The sequence below is a fragment of the Ostrinia nubilalis genome, chromosome 3 (genome assembly GCF_963855985.1).
Source record: "Ostrinia nubilalis chromosome 3, ilOstNubi1.1, whole genome shotgun sequence".
Classification (NCBI taxonomy): Eukaryota; Metazoa; Arthropoda; class Insecta; order Lepidoptera; family Crambidae; genus Ostrinia; species Ostrinia nubilalis.
This window is the reverse complement of record NC_087090.1, coordinates 8,844,505-8,867,237: the sequence shown is the minus strand read 5'-3', so window position 1 is coordinate 8,867,237 and position 22,733 is coordinate 8,844,505. Positions and strand designations below refer to the sequence as shown.

The 22,733-nt window shown below is 38.2% G+C and overlaps 2 protein-coding genes across 3 annotated transcripts; one reads left to right on the top strand and one right to left on the bottom strand.

Moving 5' to 3' along the window:
- Window positions 1-141: 141 nt before the first annotated feature.
- Window positions 142-16,933, bottom strand: LOC135087833 (serine-protein kinase ATM). Of its 2 annotated transcripts, none has more exons than XM_063982650.1 (35): window positions 16,878-16,933; window positions 16,119-16,215; window positions 15,174-15,338; window positions 14,866-15,095; window positions 14,623-14,721; window positions 13,949-14,179; window positions 13,734-13,867; window positions 13,385-13,618; window positions 12,035-13,152; window positions 11,540-11,958; window positions 11,003-11,461; window positions 10,487-10,816; window positions 9,823-10,385; window positions 9,527-9,698; window positions 9,144-9,384; window positions 8,819-9,057; window positions 8,463-8,731; window positions 7,943-8,144; window positions 7,239-7,527; window positions 6,519-6,989; window positions 6,202-6,415; window positions 5,917-6,082; window positions 5,711-5,820; window positions 5,530-5,637; window positions 5,219-5,448; window positions 4,793-5,002; window positions 4,272-4,430; window positions 3,939-4,045; window positions 3,719-3,835; window positions 3,209-3,325; window positions 2,110-2,297; window positions 1,520-1,626; window positions 1,323-1,437; window positions 831-973; window positions 142-464 (listed from the first exon to the last, which is right to left on the bottom strand). In XM_063982650.1, exons 2-35 carry the CDS (start codon window positions 16,141-16,143, stop codon window positions 280-282), a joined length of 8,166 nt encoding a protein of 2,721 aa, XP_063838720.1. In that variant the 5' UTR covers window positions 16,144-16,215; window positions 16,878-16,933; the 3' UTR covers window positions 142-279. The 2 variants fall into 2 exon arrangements, with proteins under 2 accessions (XP_063838720.1, XP_063838719.1); XM_063982649.1 differs by having other exon boundaries at window positions 16,634-16,923.
- Window positions 16,934-20,008: 3,075 nt separating this feature from the next.
- LOC135088303 (pyruvate kinase-like) lies at window positions 20,009-21,920 on the top strand. Its single transcript, XM_063983167.1, has one exon. The coding sequence runs from the start codon at window positions 20,109-20,111 to the stop codon at window positions 21,801-21,803; it is 1,695 nt and encodes a 564-aa protein (XP_063839237.1). The 5' UTR covers window positions 20,009-20,108; the 3' UTR covers window positions 21,804-21,920.
- The last annotated feature ends 813 nt before the right edge of the window (window positions 21,921-22,733 follow it).

Genomic DNA, 22,733 nt, shown 5'->3' with positions numbered 1-22,733 from the left:
CTAAAAAAAACAGCATGAACAAAGCTAATAATAAATTACCAAGCCTTGATTATGCGCACGGTCAGTGCAAGGTTCCCAATAGGTGTTTTAACGATCTATCAGTATCATTAGTCTAAAACTAAAATAAATAATCGCTTTTATTGAAATAATGGCATTTATTAACATCATTACAAAACTAACAGTTTAACTGTCCATTCATAAATAACAAAAAACAAGTAATTGAATCACGATACATTCACAATAATTGGAAATGGCACTTAATCTACAGCTTTTAGCATATCACAAATAGGGTTGCCACCCTGGGAAGAGGCGGCAGAGGTTGGCGGGGTCGGTGGCTGTCTGAATGAGGCGCGCCACTTGTCCTGCCACTGCTACACCGCCAGCGACGCCGCCCTCGGTCCCGCTGAGTTTGCTGCTCACAGCTAACAGCGCCCGCTCAGCTAAGCCGCTGTTTGAACTGCCACCTGCAAATAGAGGTTGATTTAAGTTAACCATATTCTGCGCGACTTCTGTATACAGTTGTAAAGAAAGACATACATAAACCTATAATGGAATCTAAATTCATTTTGAAAAAGGTAAAATATGTAGGTATTATTGAAATATTTTATTAAAGGAGTACACGTTTTTCTTCTACCCGCATTATTTTAACAGAAGTGACTGTTATATTTCTACAAGTTCTTCAGTGGTATAACGTATTTAGGGAGTAAATCAATACGTTTTATATTGTTTTTTACGAAATTCAGAAATAAAAGTAGTGGTTGTTATTTGTGACATTAGTAACGGTGATTCAGTGTGTGCCCTTTAAAAAAATATCGATTGACTTTACTTACAAACGCTAGTGTCTCTGGAGCCGGTAGCGTGCGCATTGGGCACGACGGTCCAGGAGTACAGCGGGTCCCACAGCAGCACCTCGAGCAGCGTCAGCAGCGTCTCCTGGTTGTCGCGGAGCAGCTGCATCGTCTTCTCGCAAGACCTGAACGATTGAGAGGTAAAGGTTAATCGTTATTGATATTCTTACACGTACAAGTATGAGGGCGACAATCGCTTAAAGGTGGCGGTATAGGACTAGTCTACTCGAGATCCGAGGAACGCTGGTTCCTCGTACGTAACACAAGCATATTTGGATTAGCACAAGGGGTTAGCAGTTGATGCTGATATAGAGGAACGATTCTGACAATCTACTATCTCTTATCTAAATAGAAAAAACTGTTTAAAGAGACACACTACCCTGAGTTTGGTGCATTTAGGTGCTGTTATATTAAATCTGAAGGCTTTTGAAATTAATCGTTCACATCTCGATGTACTATTTCAATCCACCTTACCTCCTAAATATTCCTTCCACGCCGCTGGATCCGAATCCAGCTATTATGTCTTGAGTCAAACGGAATGGGATCGTTTCAGGCGTAGGCAAGGCTTTCCCTTGGTCGAATGCAATACCTAGAAGCGAACAAATTAGTAACCACTCACATAAGGCTCATATTTGGTCTTATTTCACTTTTTAGACGCAAAAAAAACTTACCAAAGTCTATATGAACCACTTCAGCTGTATTTGTGTCTATTAAGATATTTTGAACATGTCTGTCTCCTAAACCCAAAATGTATCCCACCATTGAAGATGTCGCGACACTAAAATGACAGAAAACATTTAAAAAATGATCTTTTTATACAAAAACAATATAAAATATGGTCGCTTACTATAGGCCTCATAAGAAGGCTCAAGGTCACCCAAAGGGCGATGGAGCGGACCATGCTTGGAGTTTCCCTGCGTGATCGAATCAGAAATGAGGAGATCCGCAGGAAAACCAAAGTGACCGACATAGCTCGCAGAATTGCTAAAATCAAGTGGCAGTGGGCGGGGCACATAGCTCGTAGAGACGATGGCCGTTGGGGCAGAAAAGTTCTTGAGTGGCGACCACGGGCTGGAAGACGTAGCGTGGGCAGGCCTCCTACTAGGTGGACCGACGATCTGGTAAAGGTCGCGGGAAGAGCCTGGATGCGGGCAGCGCAGGACCGTGCATTGTGGAAAATCTTGGAGGAGTCCTTTGTCCAGCAGTGGACGTCATTTGGCTGAAACGAACGAACGAACGATATGTGTCAGAGGTTACGTACCTTTTCGTGTAGGCCAATCGGCGTTCGTACCACGTCACGGGGTCAAGGTAGTGTTCAGTAAAGAAGTAGTGGAACACCGGCCTGAATTGTTTCAGTACATTTAAAAAGACCGCTAATTTTTCTCGTGGACTCTTTCTTTGTTCGTGGCATTTGTTTAGCATCGCGCGTGCTACAGCGCATGATATATCCTAGAAGTAAACGTTTATTATTAAAAGGTTAGTCGACTGTACACAATGGCTAAGTGGAAGGAACCAAACTTAGGCTGCAGTTAGACGACGCAAAAACTTTCACGCGGCCGCCGCGCGGCTGCTACGCGGCATTTTGGCGTACCACATAAAGCTATCGCCCGGCCGCCGCGCGGCCTCTCAGCATCCCATATAAACGGGCCCTTACTCTGCAGCGTATTCAATATTTTGGATTAATTATTGAATATAGTTAATCCAAAATAAAATAATTAGATTGCTTCTAAAATTCATTAAGTAAAAGAAGAAGAGGAAAAACAATACGTTGTTAGATTAGAGTAAGAGTAGAATAGGACCAACTCTCGCTTCTCGTGACTGTCGTAGAAGGCGACTAAGGGAAAAATATGCGAATATCTGTAGGCCTATGATGCGCGCCGCGATAAGCGGCTATTACCTGTGATGACTTATGGCTCAAAAACGTGGCCTCTCACTATAGGCCTTAAACAGAAGCTCAAAGTTGCACAGCGTGCTATGGAGAGGGCTATGCTCGGTGTTTCTTTACGAGATCGAATCAGAAATGAGGAGATCCGTAAACGAACTAAAGTCGCTGACATAGCCCGACGGATTAGCAAGCTGAAGTGGCAGTGGGCAGGGCACATAGTACACAGAACTGACGGCCGTCGGGGCGGCAAGGTTCTGGAATGGAAGCTGCGTAACGGAAAACGCAGCGTGAGACGTCCACCCACAAAGACGGACGACCTGATAAAGGAAGCAGGAAGGCGCTGGATGCAGGAAGTCATTGGGGGAGGCCTATGTTCAGCAGTGGACGTCCTATGGCTGAAATGATGATGAAAATTGGAGAGGAGAGGGCTGTGTTCCTGCAGTGGAAACTTAATGACTTGCTGATAAAGCATTACCTGAGGTCGGTATCGCGCATGTGCCCCACTGTTGGCCGGCCCCACCAAGTAAGCGCCGATGGGTGTGGTCCCCACACACCATTCTAGTACGCCCGACTGACGGGACATTGGCACCACCTGTATTCATTTACTGATTTAATACCGAAAGATGTCGTATGCACCACATATTATCTGCATATCCAAGCCTCTGTTAACCAATACCAAAAAAACACATGTAAAAATAATGGGTGCGTTTGGCGGAAAAAACGCTTGAAAGTGCTTGTTGGCGGTGAGAAACAATACAGTTGTCGGCGAGGACACGTTTGCTAACTTCAATAGTGACGTGTTTCATTCATTTTTTAGCAATGATAGCATAGCGCTTACCGCTCAGCGATCACCATTTTGCTTACAAGCGCTTTTTTCTGCCAAACGCACCCAATGAAAATAAATTGGTTGGTATACGTCACCGTAAAATTATACACTCTATCAGCTTAAAATCTAACATAACACATTATCATTTGAATCTTTTACCTTGTAAGTACGAATGTTCAACTTGTTCCGACTAGTTATGGAATTCTTCTCCAGTAAAGTGTTCACGATATTGAAGACTTGCTGCATCACAGCATCTTGCCTTAAATCGTCTTCGCCCTATAAATATGTATTATTATTAATTGGTTCAAAAGTTAATATTCTATTTATGGTTCCAATTAGTAAATGAAGTTTACGCTATGGATATAAATCAAATACATACCTTTATCAATAGAATTTTCTTGGAGCCATCGGAACCTTTACAATTTAGCTTTTTCGGGCAGTTGATACCTCCTACCAGTTCGAAATAGTTATCGAACGCTACCACCGCTGCAATTAAAATCACATTATTATGATTTTTAGAATAGATTCAGACCTATCTATTAAACTGTATAATTGAATTGTTTAATAGATGAAAAATAGCTGTACAACTCGGTGGAGTTAACAGCGCATCTAGCAGCCGTGACGTCACATCGACGCTCTGAAGTGAGAGGAAGAGTCGCATTGCAGCGAAGTGCGCAGTTAGTTCGATCGGGATGTAACTGTATCCACTTACTGCATAGGTCATTGTAGTTGCAATCACTTCTAATCGGCACAGTCACGGTGGGAATCGGGATCGCGTCCAAGTGGAATAAGTTTTGCAATTTTTCCCCCGGCGGAATTTTCTGCCTTTGTTCTTTGAGCTTGGGCTTGTAGTTCGCGAAACTTATAGTGGCTGCAATGTGATAATTAGAATATTGTTATCATAGGTGAGACTTTGTAACAAAAATGTACTGTAATGTGCTTTTCATCAAAAAAGTTATCAAGACCACAGTAGCCACATTTTATAGAACCAACTATTTTATAAAAATGGTTCAAACTGCGATTAACATCACTTTCTCACAAAGATAAAAATGTGACTAGAATCACTATGACAATGACTACCTTTAGAAACTATTACGTATTCTTGTTCTACCAAAATATAAAAACGTTAGTCAAAAATGTGCCGTAAATGTAAGGGAAGGGAAATTGGAAATGGCACGCGGCTTGTTCAAACAAAAGTTAGTTATGCTGTAAATAATGACAGCAATATCATACCATCGCAAAGCTTCTCCATTTGCGCTACGATGACGCCGAGTTGCGCATCGGCGGCCGCCAGGCGGCGCAGTAGCGAGGCCGCGGCGGCCACGCGCGGTTCCTGCGCGCGCGCCGACTCCCCGCCGCCGATGATCATCTTGTCCTTGTCCGAGTTCTTCAGACTGAACAGGATGGGGAGAGTGTGGTGGGGATGCTCTTTGGCACATCTACCTGTGTTTGGAATAATGTTGGTACTTATTAATTTGCTATAATAATGATCAATCAAGTCTTTTATTTATGTTTAAAACACTTTAGGGCTATAAGTGTAATGCTCTATGCATGTATAGCGGTATGTACATGGACACTCCATTCCATTAGCTGAAACATAAAGTATGTTAGCAACATTTTATAACTGTCCCTATTAATAAAGTCGAGGAAACCGCTTACCTATAATCTTTCTCAGGTTGCTAGCGAAGGTTGTTTTCTCTTCAGTAAGCCTCGGGGCCAGTTGCGGCAGCACGGCTATGAACTTCCGCGAGGGTACCGCGTGGAGCAACTCCTCAAACGACCCGCCTTCCGAGTCCAGAACCAGCTGAGGATTGTCTAACCAGAGGGATATCACTCGGAACACTGACAAATTGTTCTCTTCGCATTCTTTCAAAGACAATAAATAATATCTGGAATACATAAAATAAATTAGGTTTGGGCCCAAACATCAACTAGTATAAAGAACAATATTATAGGAAATGTAAGTTTACCTCATGGCTAACTGTAAGAAACTTTCCTTCTCACTTCTCGTTGTCAGAATTTCCGCTTCTTCTAACTGTTGGAACCTATCGTTTGTTAGCAAGGCTTTTCTTTCGTCTCTGAAAAATTAAGAGGTATAAGCGTCTTATTTTTGACAATGAAACACTGGTATTAGTAGAAGTGATAACCTACCTGGTCAGATCAGCCTGTTGCGTCGATTTTAAAGTCGTCGCGGTATCTTTCATATTCTCATAAACTTTGACTTTATTTTCAAATATCGGCGAATTCATGTATGCAAGAACCTGAAATCGATAGCAAATAATAATAATATTATTACATCAATAATCTCCCATTTGTCTTGAAAATTTTAATTGCTTAATTATTTCAAAAAGTTATACCTGCTTATATTCCGCATCGGCAAACTTAGCGATGTCGTAATAGATTTTAAATTTAGTTTTTTCATCATCGCTTCTCTTTAGCACGTCTAAACTTTTCTTTAAATATTTGTTTATTATATCACGGGGATTATCAGATTTGGACTCTGCCATCCACAAGCCGTATTGTCTGAAAAACAATAGAATTTAACCCAATAAAGTAAATGTTTTTAAGGATACATTCTTATCTGCACAAAATGCAAGATTAAAGGAATAAAAAAAGATAAAAGGTGAACAATTCTTTCATACCTCAATGATATAGCCGTTTGCCTTAAATCTGGAGACTGAAAATCGATTGGTTTGGAGACTATGTCGCGTAGTAGCGAAAGGGCAATGTCTTGATGACCTTTCGCCCATGAGATCTGGCTCTCCAACAATACAACTTCGTCAGACTTTTGCAAGTTCTTGACAACTGCTAGAAGGCGTTGTGCCATTTGAATTCTTCGGTTACTTAAACTCAATTCTGGAATAGGAGTTAGTGGTTACAACGAGTCGTTTGGTATCATATTCTCAAATGTATGGATTTAATTAAAACATGTTTTGTATACATGGTAAAAAAGACATACCAGCGTATTGCATTTGCAATGACACAATTTCTTTCGAAGAATCGTCAAAAGTCTTTGCCGAATGTTCCAATATCAAGTTCCTCTGTGATATCAGGTCTTCAAGATATTTGAAGTCATGGAACACCGGTAGATTGTCTACCCGCCACTTGTGTATAAGGTCGTACACAGGCAATTTATTGCATCGAACATCAAAGTAATCTTCGATGTCGTTGAATAAATGCAACTTAGACAACACCTTGTAAAAGTTTTGACAGTTCTCCATGTTGAGTTTCTGGCACAAACGCGATATCGCAAGTTTGGCCCGGTTGAGCGGTTGTTCTAATTTATTTTCGCATCCCGGCTTCATCTGAATATTAAGGCAATCCTTGAGACACGCATAACGAAAAGCTTTAAGGATAGATTGGGTGTTGCAATTCGGTTCTCTTGATTTTTCTTCCAATTCTCGAGTGTCTACGAATTCACTCCAATCACCTAAAACAATATGTTTTTTTATTTGTGTTACAAAAACAAATATTTCCACGAATCGTGCGCAGGGTATTCCGCGTAAGTGTAACAAATGTATACCAGACACAGATCGGCGCGTGCGCAACACTCACCAATATTATGACGTGACATGGTAACCTAAATAATTGTACCTTACAGTGACCGATAATGAAGGAAGGGCTATTGCCGTAGTAACAAAAAGCATAAAGAATCAACAACACTATTATTACCACTTACCAAGGAACGACAGGCACTCGTATTTGACGTCATTAAGCTGGTCCGTCTCGGGCAGCGCTTGGCTGTAGCGCAGCGCTAAGTGGTGCATCCCAGACTTGTGTAGCGAGCGCACAGCTCCATACTGTAACGCTGCATCTCCTTGCGCGGCCGATAGCGCGATATCGTGCAGAAGCAGCGCGTCCAAATACTGCCCCGTGTTTATGAGGTGCTTTCTCTTCTCGTCCTCTATGGTCAGATGGGCGGTCCCGCACCCGTCTATTGCGTCCAGCTCCCCGAGTGATACGAAACTCTAAAAATATATAACAATTTGAGGACCCTTCGATCATCATTGTACCTAGACTGCATCCCACCTAACACCAGGTGCGAATGTGATCAAATACTAGCCTTGTTATGCATTAAAAAAAGTTCTCAGACTGATGCAAAATAACTTCTGTTGCGTCCACACTACACATAATACGGAAACTTAAGATGTGGGTGATAGCCATCTTCAATGTGAACTTACATTATCATCATGGTCAGTGATCTTCATCCGATCGTTATTTTTAAACAACTTCCTGAATATCTGACCATATCCTTTCCCTGTAAGCGCGTTTATAGGCTTCCTCTAATACGACTGTGGCTCATAGCTCGCCATACTATACTAATACGAGTAATGAATCATGATCATGGCTGTCATGTCACCTATTGAGTATTGATTGACCCACCTTCCTAAATATCCGTTGCAGATCCTTCCCGCCTTGAAGCGCACTTGTGGCCTCGGGAGAGGAAGGCGGCAAGTCAGCGCCAGCCGCGGCCCACAGCTCGCCGTAGTATATGGCCGCGAGGTTCTGGTCGGCCATGGTGGCTGCCCACGCCACTTTGTCGTAGTCCAGCTTCAAGTAGTTCAGTGTCTCCAGGCGACTGGGGCTGTCGAATAAATAGATGATAAATTAAACCCAGATCATCATTTTCCAATAAGTGAGATACAGACCAAGGTTCGCCCCGTTATGTTTTTGCATCGACACGTATTATGAGGAATTGCTTTTGTCATTCTATCATTGGTAAGTAAGTATTCTAATCAAAACCCGGTTTAATAATATGGATAGGTAGACGAGTACTGTATTTGCGTCTTAATAAGTAAAAGTATCGAGAAAATCAAGCTACTTTCCAGAAAAAAAGTGAACACATGTTGACTTGCTTCCAAAAAAGTAACAATGTTCCAAGAACTGCATAGTACATTCTTACCGGGATCTGTATTTACTTTTCTGCAGACGAACCATGTTGACCACATCTAGCATGTACTGTATAATCAGTTTATGATCTTGATTCAAGTCCGAGTGTCTCGACGAACTGCTGCTGTCGCCGCTGTTTTCCAGTCGCTCGTCGAAACTTATATCCCAAATATGGTTGAAGAATCTGTTGATCTGTTCTCCAACGATTTGGATGTGCTTTTCTGCTGAGCAGCTAAGCAGGAGACCAAATAATGATGGCAAAATTTTCTGACACACTTCAGGCTGTGGCAAACAGAAAAAAAATCTTAGTAAAATAATCATGGTTAGTTAAATGTATGTATGCAGTTAAGAATGTATTCTTTCTCTTACCTTCAGCAAGCAAACTTCTTTTAGCGGATTAACAAAGTTAGAATCTGAAGCAAATATGTTTAAAATGTATATTGTCAGCTTTGTTAACCATTGACCATGGATTTCTGATCCACTAGGCACCATAAAGTCTTTGCCTCCTACAATTTGGAATTTGGTTTCGTCAATTTTAAACACTGCGGTCGTGACATCGTGATCGGAAGTGAACGGCTTTATTATGGTCTGGTCGACTTCGTCCGATTCTACAAATAAAAAGCACACAATTTACTATTTCAAATATTGAATTCATGTGAATGAACAATAATTAAAAAAAATCGCAAACGTTTACCGATGGAATGTACGCCTTCTCTAAACTTAAACAAACAGTGTAAAGTCTTTGTAATCTTATTAGTGACTGCTGGGTTCTCATCAAATAAGAATTCAGCTAGTGCCGCCACCACAGCTTGAGCAAAGTGCTGTTTCGGCTCTGCCTGAACGATCTTCTTAGTGTTGGGAGGGGGCACGGTGACTAATGTCTTCAAATCATAGGTCCCGATTACGGCAAGACAATTGCATGCTTCAATTATGGTCTGAAAAGAGCAGCAAAACATCAGAATTCATCAATTACACTTACAAATTCGCTCTTATTATAACTACATGATGTCAGGTTTTAGCTTGAAGTACCTTCGTCCGTACATAGCTAAAGCCAAACCATTACAATATTTTGCTCACCTTACTATCAGCAACCGATTTCAGAATGTTGTTCAAATGGTATATTATTTGATGAATCATACTTGTTCCACAATCTTCAGAGAAACCTTTCGTATTAAAGTTTTTGCATAGGTTGTTCACATAGTGCTTGTTGGTTTTCAGAAACCGCTGCAGGTTACACAACGTTTCGTAACTAAAACATAATGATAAAAAGATTTATTCCAAAAACCTTGGCCATGGCTTGGACATTGGACGACTTTGTTTTCTGTGCCATCTGGTAACTTTTGTCAGTCTTTTGTAACTTTTGTGTGACTTACCTGGGACACATCAGAGCAGATTTGAAAGTTTTCAGTCTCTCAGAGAACTCGGTTACTGAGAAGCAATTTTCATTTTGGTCTATGCGCTGCGACATAGATTTGAAATAGTCGACCACATCCTCGCCCTCCTTCATATAATCCCTCATGTCTACCACCAAATAGTCCAGCAGTGAGGCGCATTCATTTTCGTAGCCTTCCTCTTTCTTGATAATCAATATTGACATCACACACGCCAACGCTTTTCGCAGCAAATCAATTTTAGCAGGCAATAATCTTTCTAGTATCATCTTCAATCCCAGGGTGAGAACTCGGATTTCGTCCTTGCTTTTAGACTTTTTGATTGCGTATGCAAAACAATTGCAAACGTAGTTACAGATAAAAGCCTCAGACTGTGATACCAAAGGAATGTTTTCAGTGAATACCACAAACGCGTGCAGGGATAGAGCCTTGATCTCCAATACTTCTTCCTGTAAAACATTATCCCAGAGCCTGAGCAGAATCTTGAATATTGCTACCGGTTGGTCTTCGCACAGATATTGCATGATGTCACCATCAGTTAGTTCCTGTAATAAAATCGTTACTTTGTTAGAGCAATGATAAAGGCGCACCCACATTACCGTCTATTTATTCAATAGGTCAACGAAAATTATTGAAAATATCTTACTCCAAAGTACTGTAGTATCGCCGAAAACACCTCCTTCGGGTACAAAAACGTGTCACTTTGTTTGGGCACTTTCACCCCGAAGCGTTCACTCGCGTCTGCATGGTCGTTCAAATGCGTGGCGGTGAGCAATAAGAGCTCACCGATGTTCTCCACAAATAAATTACTCCACTTCTCGTTTTCTAATATCTGCCTGGTCATTTGAAACAGTCTGGTGGCGTTAGTCGTGGACTGCTTGAACTGGGCGGGGCTCTCTGCGTTGGTATAACGCAGCTTGTATTTCTCTGCGACGATGTACGGCAGACATAGCACTGTTATGTTGCAGAAACATACCTGTAATTAAAGTTAGGCCTATTGACTACTGGCGGTTGCCAGTAATGTGTCGTAAGGTATAATTACATAGTTACGTGGGTAGGGGACGATAGGGGAAAGCGTCTTAAACAAATTGATGTCATACGCCCCGCGCACATCACGTAGCAATGTGAATTTACCTTAAATGTATAATTCTAAATTATTTACCTCAATAATTTGACTCTCTGACATCTTTAGTTTTTCCTTTGCCTGTTTCAAAATGTTGCTCGCCTTGATATTCCCTTCGTGACGCCACAATATGTCTGTAGCTACGAGCCAGTTCATGTGTTTTTCCAGTAACGCTGCTTGACTGTCGACGCCGAACAATTGCAAAGGCAACTCTTCTACATCATACTTTTTAATAAACCAGAAATTAAGCACAGACAAAATGTGCGTATTTAAGTACACGTCTATAGTTTTATTGGCTACAGCAGTAGCAATGGTATTCAAAACTTTTTTAACCATTTGCGTATCTAAGGATTTATCTTTCGAAGCTTGCAGAGCTGTCATCGCAACGGTTTGTAACATCGATTTCCGCGCAAGCGCCAGTGCTGAATAACTGTGGAGCACTGTAGAAGTTCGATTGATAGACTCATCTTTGAGGATGGACTGCTTCCTTTCTGATACCTAAAAATGTATTCATAAATTAAGACCAATAATTAATTCACAACTGAATGATTGCCAAATACATTGCTAAATACATACATTTATGACAAAAATGTCAGACAATCCAGATAAATAGTTCTCTGCATCAATTACTGAATGATTACTGAGCGTTTTCAGCAAATAACAGCAATACAGTCGTAGTCCATGAATGTTCCCTTTGCTTTTCTTTATCAGTGCTTTCACAAAATGTTCATCAATATCACACATTTCGCTCGCGTTCAGTGATATAATTTCTGCAGCACATTTATAAATAAAAGCCGCGACATTCGGCGGATAAAACATTCTCTCACATCGCTCCAGGTATCCCCTGACCAGAATATAGCAATTCTCCTTCATATCTCTGTCATGTGACCATAGCCGTTTCAACATTTTTAAAAACATCTTGAGCAACCCGAGAGTAGCATCTGGATTTCTGAATAAGTCCTTACACAAGTACTGCATGAAAACAAAGACCGGTTCTGAAATTACAAAATATTGTCAGTAACGTGAGATTGTAACCACTACATGCTTATCGGTATAATGATTTATACGTACCTAGTGGTGGGTCAATCATATCGGAGTAATTTATGATATCAATCGCTTTGAAAGCACAATTGACATCCCAGATAGAAGTAAAATTGTACAACTTTCTGTCTAATATAAGGTCTAAGAGCTCATCTCTAAAATTGGCCCGCACGCGGCAGTACGCCGCCAGGGTGTAGATACAATTATATTTCAGCGTTGTGGCATTCATTTCCGATTCATCTCCCTCGTATACAATATCATCCTCTTCCGACACATCGACCTTGTTCATGAGATTGTTTATACAATGAAAAAAATCTTCATTAATCAAGTTACGAATCGCATCACATATCACTGGATCATAATCATACAAAAATAACTGTTTTATATGCTGCAACACTTTGATTTTATCTGGAATCGATTGATTACTTTTCAGACTATCCGTAAGCGATGTTAGCAGAATACGTAAAGACGTTTCTGTGAGGTGATAAAGCCTCAATTCTGTTATTTGATTTTTTGTCAAAAACTTTGATTTGAACAAGACATTCAGATAGGCTAGGACAGTATTTATGCCTTGCAAATACTGGTCTTGATCTATGCTCGTGCTATTGAATTGTTCTGTTTCCTCATATATTTTATTTTCTAGATGATCCTGTATGACAGTATTCGTATCCGAGTTTATCTCGTGGTTTTCAGGTTTCACCGTATTTTTCATATTGTCTGCTGAGGTATCGCTTAGTAACTCAAATTCAAATTCGCTGAACAAAATAGATTGGTCGACGTTCTTGAAGAGTAACTCAAATAAACTGTCGCAACTTTGTACTTCTTTAGGATACTCGTATTTGATATTTTCATTAGTAATAAGTCTTTGGAAAAATTCTTCTGAAGTTAAATTACCGACTGACGAAGCATTTCCTCGTATAAACCAGTCGAAAAACGCTAGTCTTTCTTTCAACTGACTGCATTTATTGAAAAATCGGTGCAACAAAATGTTCAAAGTTCGAACGCTGTTGTTATTTACAGGCATGCTTTTTTCCAAATACAGCTTCTTGAGGGGCTGTACATATTCATACTTCAATGTTTTGTTCATTAATAACAAATGTATTGCTGTGTGTAGATGTTTGTGTGTTTTACTTGCTGATGTCGAGTTTCTGCAATGGACAATGTATACTTTCATTAGTAAATACAGCATACTTATTATAAACTTGTAGTAGTAGGCACGAAACGAACTGCTGGACAAAGGTCTCCCCCAAGGATCTCCGCAACGACCGGTAATGCGCCGCCTGCATTCAGGTACTTACTTACGTACTGCGAAGTATTTACGTAGGAAATGGATTACCTACTGGTAATTTAGGCAGGACATCTAATTCTATGGTCACTTACCGGACGCAGGAATTCCATATCGACAGGAATATATCTTCAAATTCTTCCGATTCACTTGTTGTCAAACACTTGCAGTTGGACAATGTCACATCTATGATGTCGTTGATACCGTCCCAATCTAAATTTTGATGATTACTTGATAACAAGATTTCAATGCATTTAAGCAAAATCAATGAGTCAGCTGTACTTATTGTTTTGATATAGAACTTCGTGTACATGCGTACTATACCCAACCTGCAAAATATACAATACAACTGAGAATCATGTTATGAACAAGCCAGACTCCACAACCAATAAAAATAAGTAAGTAGTAATGAGGTTCAACTAAAAAAATATTATAAATAATTACCAGGGCAAATGACTTGTCTGGAGTTGATGTAATAAATCAGCAAAAGTTTTGTATTTATTAAAGCCAACTTTCTGTCGCTTTGAACTAGTTCCTTCTTCAGGTAAAACCTCCGAATTCGATTCGGAATTAAATATCTGAAATTAAAATTCATATGATTAACATACTAAATGTTCAAATTCTTCCATTCTAGTCGGTAGCAGGAAGCAGATACAGACCTGAAAATATACAGCAGCTGCTAATGAGAAAAAAGTCGGAGGAATACAATAATCGTCGGGTTTGCGCATTTTTTGTAAGTAATTAATTTCTAGTGACACAATTTCTAAAATGCTGTTTACATGTTTATCCCATATGTCCTTGTCGTTTGATAAGCTACCATCTTCATTGGGCAGTTTTCCTCCAGGATGATGGATGCTGATAGTCATCTCCAATAATTTAAATAACGAACTCTGGAAAATAATAGGGATTTACAAATCATATGCATGTAAGCAAACAATTTTTGTTCTTTGAAGTCAAATAACATCAGGCAAAATAAGTTAAAATACTGAAGGCCTAATAAAGTGCATATTTGTTTGATCACCACTGCTCAGTCAACTCTACTGATCAGAGAAGTACCGAGAGCGGCCTTCCAAGACCTGACGACCCTGCCGCGTATATGGTTTCTATCCGCGCCGGTAAACCGTGACTGGGGGGAGTTCCCCTAATTATGCAACCCGGGGACACGTCTGATAGCAGACTTAAAACTGCACACGGCACGTATTATGCACCTTATTCCGTCGGCATTCAGCCGATTTTTACGTAATAAAATATTGCTCACACTACAGATTCTACACACTCAAATGTGTACAGTAAAATTCAGATAAAATTAAATATGAATTCTTTTTTACTTTACCTTTTTTTTCTGCTCCAAGCTATTATCATAAAACTTCAGTATCATTGTTAAAATATTCTCTGTGAATTCACACATAGTAAGGCGACATTCTGCAGATAACTGTAAAAATGCATATAGAAAAAAATTTATCATATCAGTAAAAATAATAAACAAATGGAAAGGGGGAATATGTACTAAGCTCAATCAAAGACAATTAACATTATATAATAATCAAGGAGAAGTAGCCATTCATTATTTTCTTACCATTTCCAGAAGTGATATTACAATTTCTACAACTACTTCCTGAACTTTTTTGTCATTTTGAACTTGTAGAAAGCATTTTTTTAACTTTGAAAGGGAATCTCTGAGTGATATTACGAATTGGCAATACTTTTTCCCATTTTTTATTATCAATAATAGAAGTCTTAACTTTGTAAAGTTGTCTAGTTTGGAATTATTTGACAAACATACTGACATGCAGACATTTAATAACTCTGAAACAAAAAAGTTACATAATACAGTTTGAAATTAATCATTAAATTATGTATTCTCGATAAATGAATTATTATTACCTTCCCAGTTGGTTGGGGTGATATAGCCTAAATAATGGTCATAGGTCAGAACATGTTTGTAAAGAAGATTTAAGTAGGCATCACCAATTGCTTTAGTAAGCCGCCCATCCTTCAGTATATTCAAGCAGGCATCAATGATTCTATCACATTTGATATAAGCCCGACCTGAAAGATTTTTTAAAGCTAGTTAAAACACTAAGAAAGGGCAAATAAAACCATTTATTTTCAAAAATTCAGTAAGGAAATCTTCAGATGCTGCTTTTAGAATTACATGAGTTATTCAACATTTCTTAAGATATTTTTTTTCTTTTTCCCACAAGTTAGTATATGTTTTCCTAAATAATCTCAAGAAGAATGAAATAATCCAAAGATAAGAATTTGATCTGAGTCTAAGAACACCAGAATATTTCTATGCACATCAAGGTAACCTGGCCTCTTTATGTACAGTCACGGAATGAAAAGGTTCGTCAGTTTTCAAATTGATTCCTTCAACGAATCGCGAGCACATAATACCTTTTGAAACTATGTTACAGAATAATCTCGAGTTAGAGAAAATAATCTTTAACTGTCCGTCAGTAAAGTTCAAAATTATTCAGATCAAAGTGTAACTTGTCAAGAAGATTATTATGATTGATAAACTAAAACCTTCTTGTTGGTTTAACCTGCCATTATCTATTAAATAAAAAAAACTACATTTTGAACATTGCACTGATGTGATAGAAAAATAAACATGCAAAACCTTATTCGTTAGCAAACGTCATATTTATTTAAATGTTAGCAGCAATGTTTCTTGCACGGTTATGTTGGCAGGTTTGACTCTTACAGTACCTAGTGCAAGCGAAAACCGACACTAAGGTGACGAACCTTTTCATTCCGCGACTGTACTTGTATTAGGGGTGGTTTTGCAACAATAATGTATAGTCTGATATGCTATAGAATCTATACCTTTATTGGACCCCGCTACACACATGTGAAGTAAACTGGTGGCAAGGGGAGCTGTGACATTGTAAAATGTTTTTGAAGTTTCATATTTTTCTGTTTCCTGAAAACAAAACATCATGATAAAAATCATGAAATAAAAAAAACTAATTAATTAGATACAAAGAAATATTTTCTTCCTATTCTTATATTTTTACTATGCTATGAAGAGTCATCATCATCTTCCTAAGGCCATTTAGTTCCCATTGCAACAACAAGACCCTCTGATTTACCAGAAGCTAGTGGAAAATGTGGCCATTTGAAACTACACTTCCCAATTTTGGGGGAAACCTAATGTTGACAAAGTGCGCGAGTTAAATACGTTTTCTATTGATAGTTTAGGTTTACTTGTATTTTATTACTGTAAAAGGATTGCACACTACGCAACTCAAACTAGATAATACCCCTGTTGTAACTTACTTTATGATGATATTTTTGTAGAAGCCAACTCACTCAAAAATTAAACTTATCTACTAACTCACCTTAAGTATGTAATCGTTAATATCATCAAATAGCTCATTCCACGTAAATCCTCTCTTTTTTAGAGCATTTTTCGTTAGTACGGAAGCCAAAGCATTCCTAGTTAGTAAATCCTTGATCGCTTCAGCACTCTTCTTTCGGTCAGTAGCGCGAACAGATGTTAGGGAGGCACTGTGTTCCCTGACAGAACTTTCCAGGTCCATTATAAAGCAATTCTTAATTAATAATTAACATTTATTTATTTACCAAAAGAAAGAATCCTTTCCATTACTTAAAACTTTTACCGGTCATATTTTTGACAACTACTCGATTCAATGCTCTTGTTGCCAACGTATTTTTGGAATTCTATTCTACCAAAACTAAATGTCAAAGTAAGATTTTGGCCAATAGGCATCCAATCCATTTCGATTCAATCCAATCCAAAAAAAACCGACATTCCGTGTAATGTCATGCCAAAAATCCGATGGCCTATTTTAATAGCGAGCTTACTGTCAACCATGAAGCCATGAAGCTAAAGATAAAAATGGAGGGCAGAGTTGGAACAAAAACTTGAGTCAAATACCTACTTATATCTATCTCGCTCTCTGCGGCCCTACCTCTCTTTTTAGTGTGAACTAGTATTGCTATCTTCTGATTTAAATCTCCTTGTAAATTCTTCGAAATAGCCAATTCACTAACCAAATCAGAAGTTAAACAAATAAATAATTAACATTTGAAACTAAGATTACCTAGTTAAATAAAAAATCACAAAATTGTCGGCCATTTAGGCTTAATGTGTTGGCGAATCAGGGAATTACAATCCCAATTCCTGGGTAATCGGTACCATGTGGCAACATCGGCCCAATCCGACCCATCATGGCGGTTGTTTACTATTTTGTTTATTAAGCAGTTAATTTCGTTTAAGATTGTTTACAGGAAATAATCATTGTTTTATCACAAGAATTGGTGCAAAATTTTGTAGTGCGTGGTTGCGGTAGTACGTGGTGTCCTGGAAGTGACATAAGATTCCACGCGTAAGTGTTTATTTCGTGATTTCCGACATTGGATCATTGTAAACATTTTTCACATTTTTTACAGTAATTTCTTCCTAAAACGTTTTACCAGTAATTACACTTATCATTTTTAATGATACCTATGTCAAGAAATAAAGATTTTACATTGGTTTCATTGAATTTGAGCAATTTTATATTTTTTGTTTATTTAGAAAGAGCGAGTCTGCCCACAGAGAGCGAGATAGTGATACTTAGTTTGTGCTTCAAGTAGGTATTCGGAGTGTGGCCTCCATTTTTATCTGTAGCTTCATGCCTATGTATCACTATCTCGCTTTCTGTGGGCAGACTCTCTCTTTTTAATTAACAAAAAATATAAATTTGCTCAAATTCAATGAAACTCAATGTAAAATCTTTATTTCTTGACATAGGTATCATTAAAAATGATAAGTGTAAATACTGGTAAAACGTTTTAGGAAGAAATTACTGTAAAAAATGTGAAAAATTTTTACAATGATCCAATGTCGGAAATCACGAAATAAACACTTACGCGTGGAATCTTATGTCACTTCCAGGACACCACGTACTACCGCAACCACGCACTACAAAATTTTGCACCATTTCTTGTGATAAAACAATGATTATTTCCTGTAAACAATCTCAAACGAAATTAACTGCATAATAAACAAAATAGTAAACAACCGCCATGATGGGCCGGATTGGGCCGATGTTGCCACATGGTACCGATTCCCCAGGAATTGAGATTGTAATTCCAACTTGCTGTCAACCTAGCACCTAACATCATGAAGCTAAAGATAAAAATGGAGGGCAAACTTGGAACAAAAACTTGAGTCAAATACCTACTTCTTATATCTATCTCGCTCTCTGTGGCCCTACCTCTCTTTTTAGTGTGAACTGTAGTATTGCTATCTTCTTATTTAAATCTCCTTGTAAATTCTTCGAAATAGCCAATTCACTAACCAAATCAGAAGTTAAACAAATAAATAATAATTATTTATTTGTTTAACTTCTGAATTTGAAACTAAGATTACCTAGTTAAATAAAAAATCACAAAATTGTCGGCCATTTAGGCTTAATGTGTTGGCGAATCAGGGAATTACAATCCCAATTCCTGGGGAATCGGTACCATGTGGCAACATCGGCCCAATCCGGCCCATCATGGCGGTTGTTTACTATTTTGTTTATTATGCAGTTAATTTCGTTTGAGATTGTTTACAGGAAATAATCATTGTTTTATCACAAGAAATGGTGCAAAATTTTGTAGTGCGTGGTTGCGGTAGTACGTGGTGTCCTGGAAGTGACATAAGATTCCACGCGTAAGTGTTTATTTCGTGATTTCCGACATTGGATCATTGTAAACATTTTTCACATTTTTTACAGTAATTTCTTCCTAAAACGTTTTACCAGTATTTACACTTATCATTTTTAATGATACCTATGTCAAGAAATAAAGATTTTACATTGAGTTTCATTGAATTTGAGCAAATTTATATTTTTTGTTTATTTAGAAAGAGAGAGTCTGCCCACAGAGAGCGAGATAGTGATACATAGTTTGTGCTTCAAGTAGGTATTCGGAGTGTGGCCTCCATGTGGCAACATCGGCCCAATCCAGCCTATGCAGTTAATTTCATTTGAGATTTTTTAGAGGACCTAATCATTGTTTTATCACAAGAAATGGTGCAAAATTTTGTAGTGCGTGGTTGCGGTAGTACGTGGTGTCCCTGAAGTGACTTAAGATTCCACGCGTAAATGTATTTCGTAATTTCCGACATTAGATCATTGTAAACATTTTTCACAGTAATTTCTTCCTAAAACGTTTTACCAGTATTTATACTTATTATTTAATTATACCTATGTCAAGAAATAAAGATCTTACATTGAGTTTCATTGACTTTGAGCAAATTAATATTTTTTGTTTATTTAGAAAGAGAGAGTCTGCCCACAGAGAGCAAGATAGTAATACATAGGTTGTTCTTCAAGTAGGTATTCGAAGTGTGGCCTCCATTTTATCTTTAGCTTCATGGGACCTAAGCAAGCAGTCAACTGTCATGATAGTTGACAGAAAGATTTTTTTACGTATTGTGGGATTTGTGGGTCGGCAAAGGAACACAGTAATAAATCTTCAATGAATTTCTGTTTTTTGTACTGACTCAGTACAAACATTAAAAATGTTGTACCTGTTGTTTTATACCGGATATCTGCAACTTTATGTTGAAGAACATTCAATCTATCCGGGATTCCCCCAGTAACTTATTACATAGTTGAAAAGAATCCCAAAAAGGATTTAAACTACAAAAACAAACGCCAAACGATATACAAAATGCGTTGTCACTAAAGAGATATCTAAATATTTATGTGTTTTGACATTGGAAGGTTCATTTTTGCTAAACTCACTATTTTTTATCTTTATCTGTAAATTTATTCCCTAATCTTTGATTACAAGCCGTAAGACCGTTGTGTTATTAAAATGGCTTTACCATGGCATATTCCACTAGAAGCAGCACCTATTTTTAAAGAAAAATGTGCCCCACAACCTACTCTACTAAAACATTACAGCAATTTAAATATTCATCAAAATCCTTGCGAAGAACTGCAAACAGGTCTCATGTGTGATATTGGCATTAATAATCGTGAACCAACCACCATTCAAAGATTAATAGCATGTGGCATGACCGTTGCTCGGCTAAATATGCGAGATATGGAACCTGATGCTTGTGCACAATTGATTCAAAGCATACGACAAGCGGTCTATAATTACAGTGCTGAACTTGAATATGTTTACCCACTAGCCCTTATTGTCGATGTCCGGGGCCCAGATATTGTTACAGGTGACTTAAAATCCGGTCCTAGAGCAACTGTTGAAATAATACAATATGAGACTATTAGACTAACTACCGATACAAGCTGGCGTGAAAGTGGAACTGCTGATTGTCTTTACATAGGGTATGATCATTTAACTGAATTGCAACCTGGGGACATAGTATACATAGATAGCCTAACTCCTGGCAAAATTAAATTAGTAGTTTCTGAAGTTGGTGATGATTCTGTGGAATGTTCTGTAGCTGCAGGTGGTACGATTGGATCTAAAATGACTGTTCGAATCTCGCATGTACCTCGAGAAGTAGATAATTCACACGGGCAAGGTGACAGCATTCAATCACTTTCATGTAGTGATTCATCTCAACAACCTTTTGAACATATGGATGAACAAATAGCTTGGGCAGTTGCATCTGATGTTGATGCTGTTTTAATTCCCAATTCTCAAAATTCGTATGATGTACGTCAAGTACGCGATATACTATCTGAAAAGGGGAAACATATTCTCGTATTTGCTTGCATAGATACTGTTTTAGGATTGGATAACATTGATGATATATTAAAAGAAGCAGATGGCATATACTTAGATCGTGGTGTTCTTAGCACAGATCTGCCGGTAGAAAAAATATTCATAGCACAAAAAATATTATTAGCCAAATGCAACGAAGCTGGAAAACCTTGCATATGTAAAGCAGTAATCAATGAACAAATACCTACATTATGTGTAACTGATATAGCTAATTTGGTAATAGATGGTGCAGATGTTCTATCCCTGGAATTACACTATGACTCACCCTTGAAAAAATTTGCTCCTTCATATGATGCAATACGTATGGCAGAACATTGCCTGGCTGCTTCAGCTGTTATATGTAGACAGGCAGAAAGAATTGTATGGCAACCACGAATTTATGGGAATATGGAGTTAATGCAAAGTCCGTTGGATGAACCCACAAAAGCCGTGTGTGTAAGTGCAGTAGAACTTGCTATGCGATCTCGAGCTTCTGTTATATTATGCTTAACAAATTCAGGTCGTACGGCTAAAATACTATCCCATGCAAGGCCCCCTTGTCCCATAGTGGCTGTGACTAGAGCGTGTCATACTGGAAGACAACTGCGTTTTTGGCGGGGAGTACGTGCAGTGCATTATTTTGAAGTTGCAAGAGGAAGTTGGATATCGGAAGTAGAATCACGGATTCATGCTGCTCTTGATTATTGTAAAGCAAAACGTATTCTTCGCGCTGGTGATGCCTACGTCATTGTGAGCGGTTCACGACGTGGGGTCGGTTACTGTGATTCGGTTAGGCTTTTGTACGCTAGTGCAAGAGAAACTGTGCTAGTTGAATAACAAACGCACATTTTCGATTTTTTTATTTTTGCTATTATTTATGTTTCATTCAAATTGTTATGCAGAAATCTAACTGTAGATGGCTGGTTTATTGTTAAAATATATTTTATTAAATAATCCAAGTGATTTTGTTTTAAAAATAAGAATTTAATATACTACGCTTCTATTTAAAATAGTTAATAACTTTTATCCAATAGTTATACACAAACCACTCTGAATGACTATCAAGGTTGTGAGGCAGCCACAGAATAAAGATCATTATTTTTTTTTAATTAAATTATTGTAAAAAACATTTCGAAAAATACGAAATCAATTTCTTGATCTTTTTATTTTATTAAGTGAATATTTTTTCATATGACGCCATTTGTCTCAGTTAGCTGTTTTTTCACCAGGCAGCATTAATTTACTGTAAAAAAAAACAGAACATCGAGCTCACAGATTAGAGAGTATGCTAGCTAGCTAGCTAGCTAGCTTGCTTGACTGCGTGTCACGTTTGTTCATGAGAAAAATATAGCGCGTTTCATTTTGTTTTGTTGATTTTTCCAAGTGGTTTGATAAAGTTAATAAGTGTACTAAGTAAATAAATTTACCCATTATCAAACGGACTTTATGGACAGCATTTAATGCTTTTTTATAAACAACATTTTATTTTCTTGTGCCTACCTTTTTGTACCTACAGTGCGACCGTGAAGGTTCAGAATGTTACGTCATTTTGCTTTTGATGTGTGATTTGAACTTACTGAATTTGGATTTATATTGTCAAGTGTTTATCGAGGAGAAAAAGTTCGATGTTGTGATCAGTATGCAGCAGTGTTATTGTTCTAAAAGGAATATAAACAATGTTATACCGGCTGGGACAAGATGCCGCCATGTTATTTAGTTTTGCTGTCAACCATTGAGATCGCGGTTAGACCTGCCTGAACCACTTGG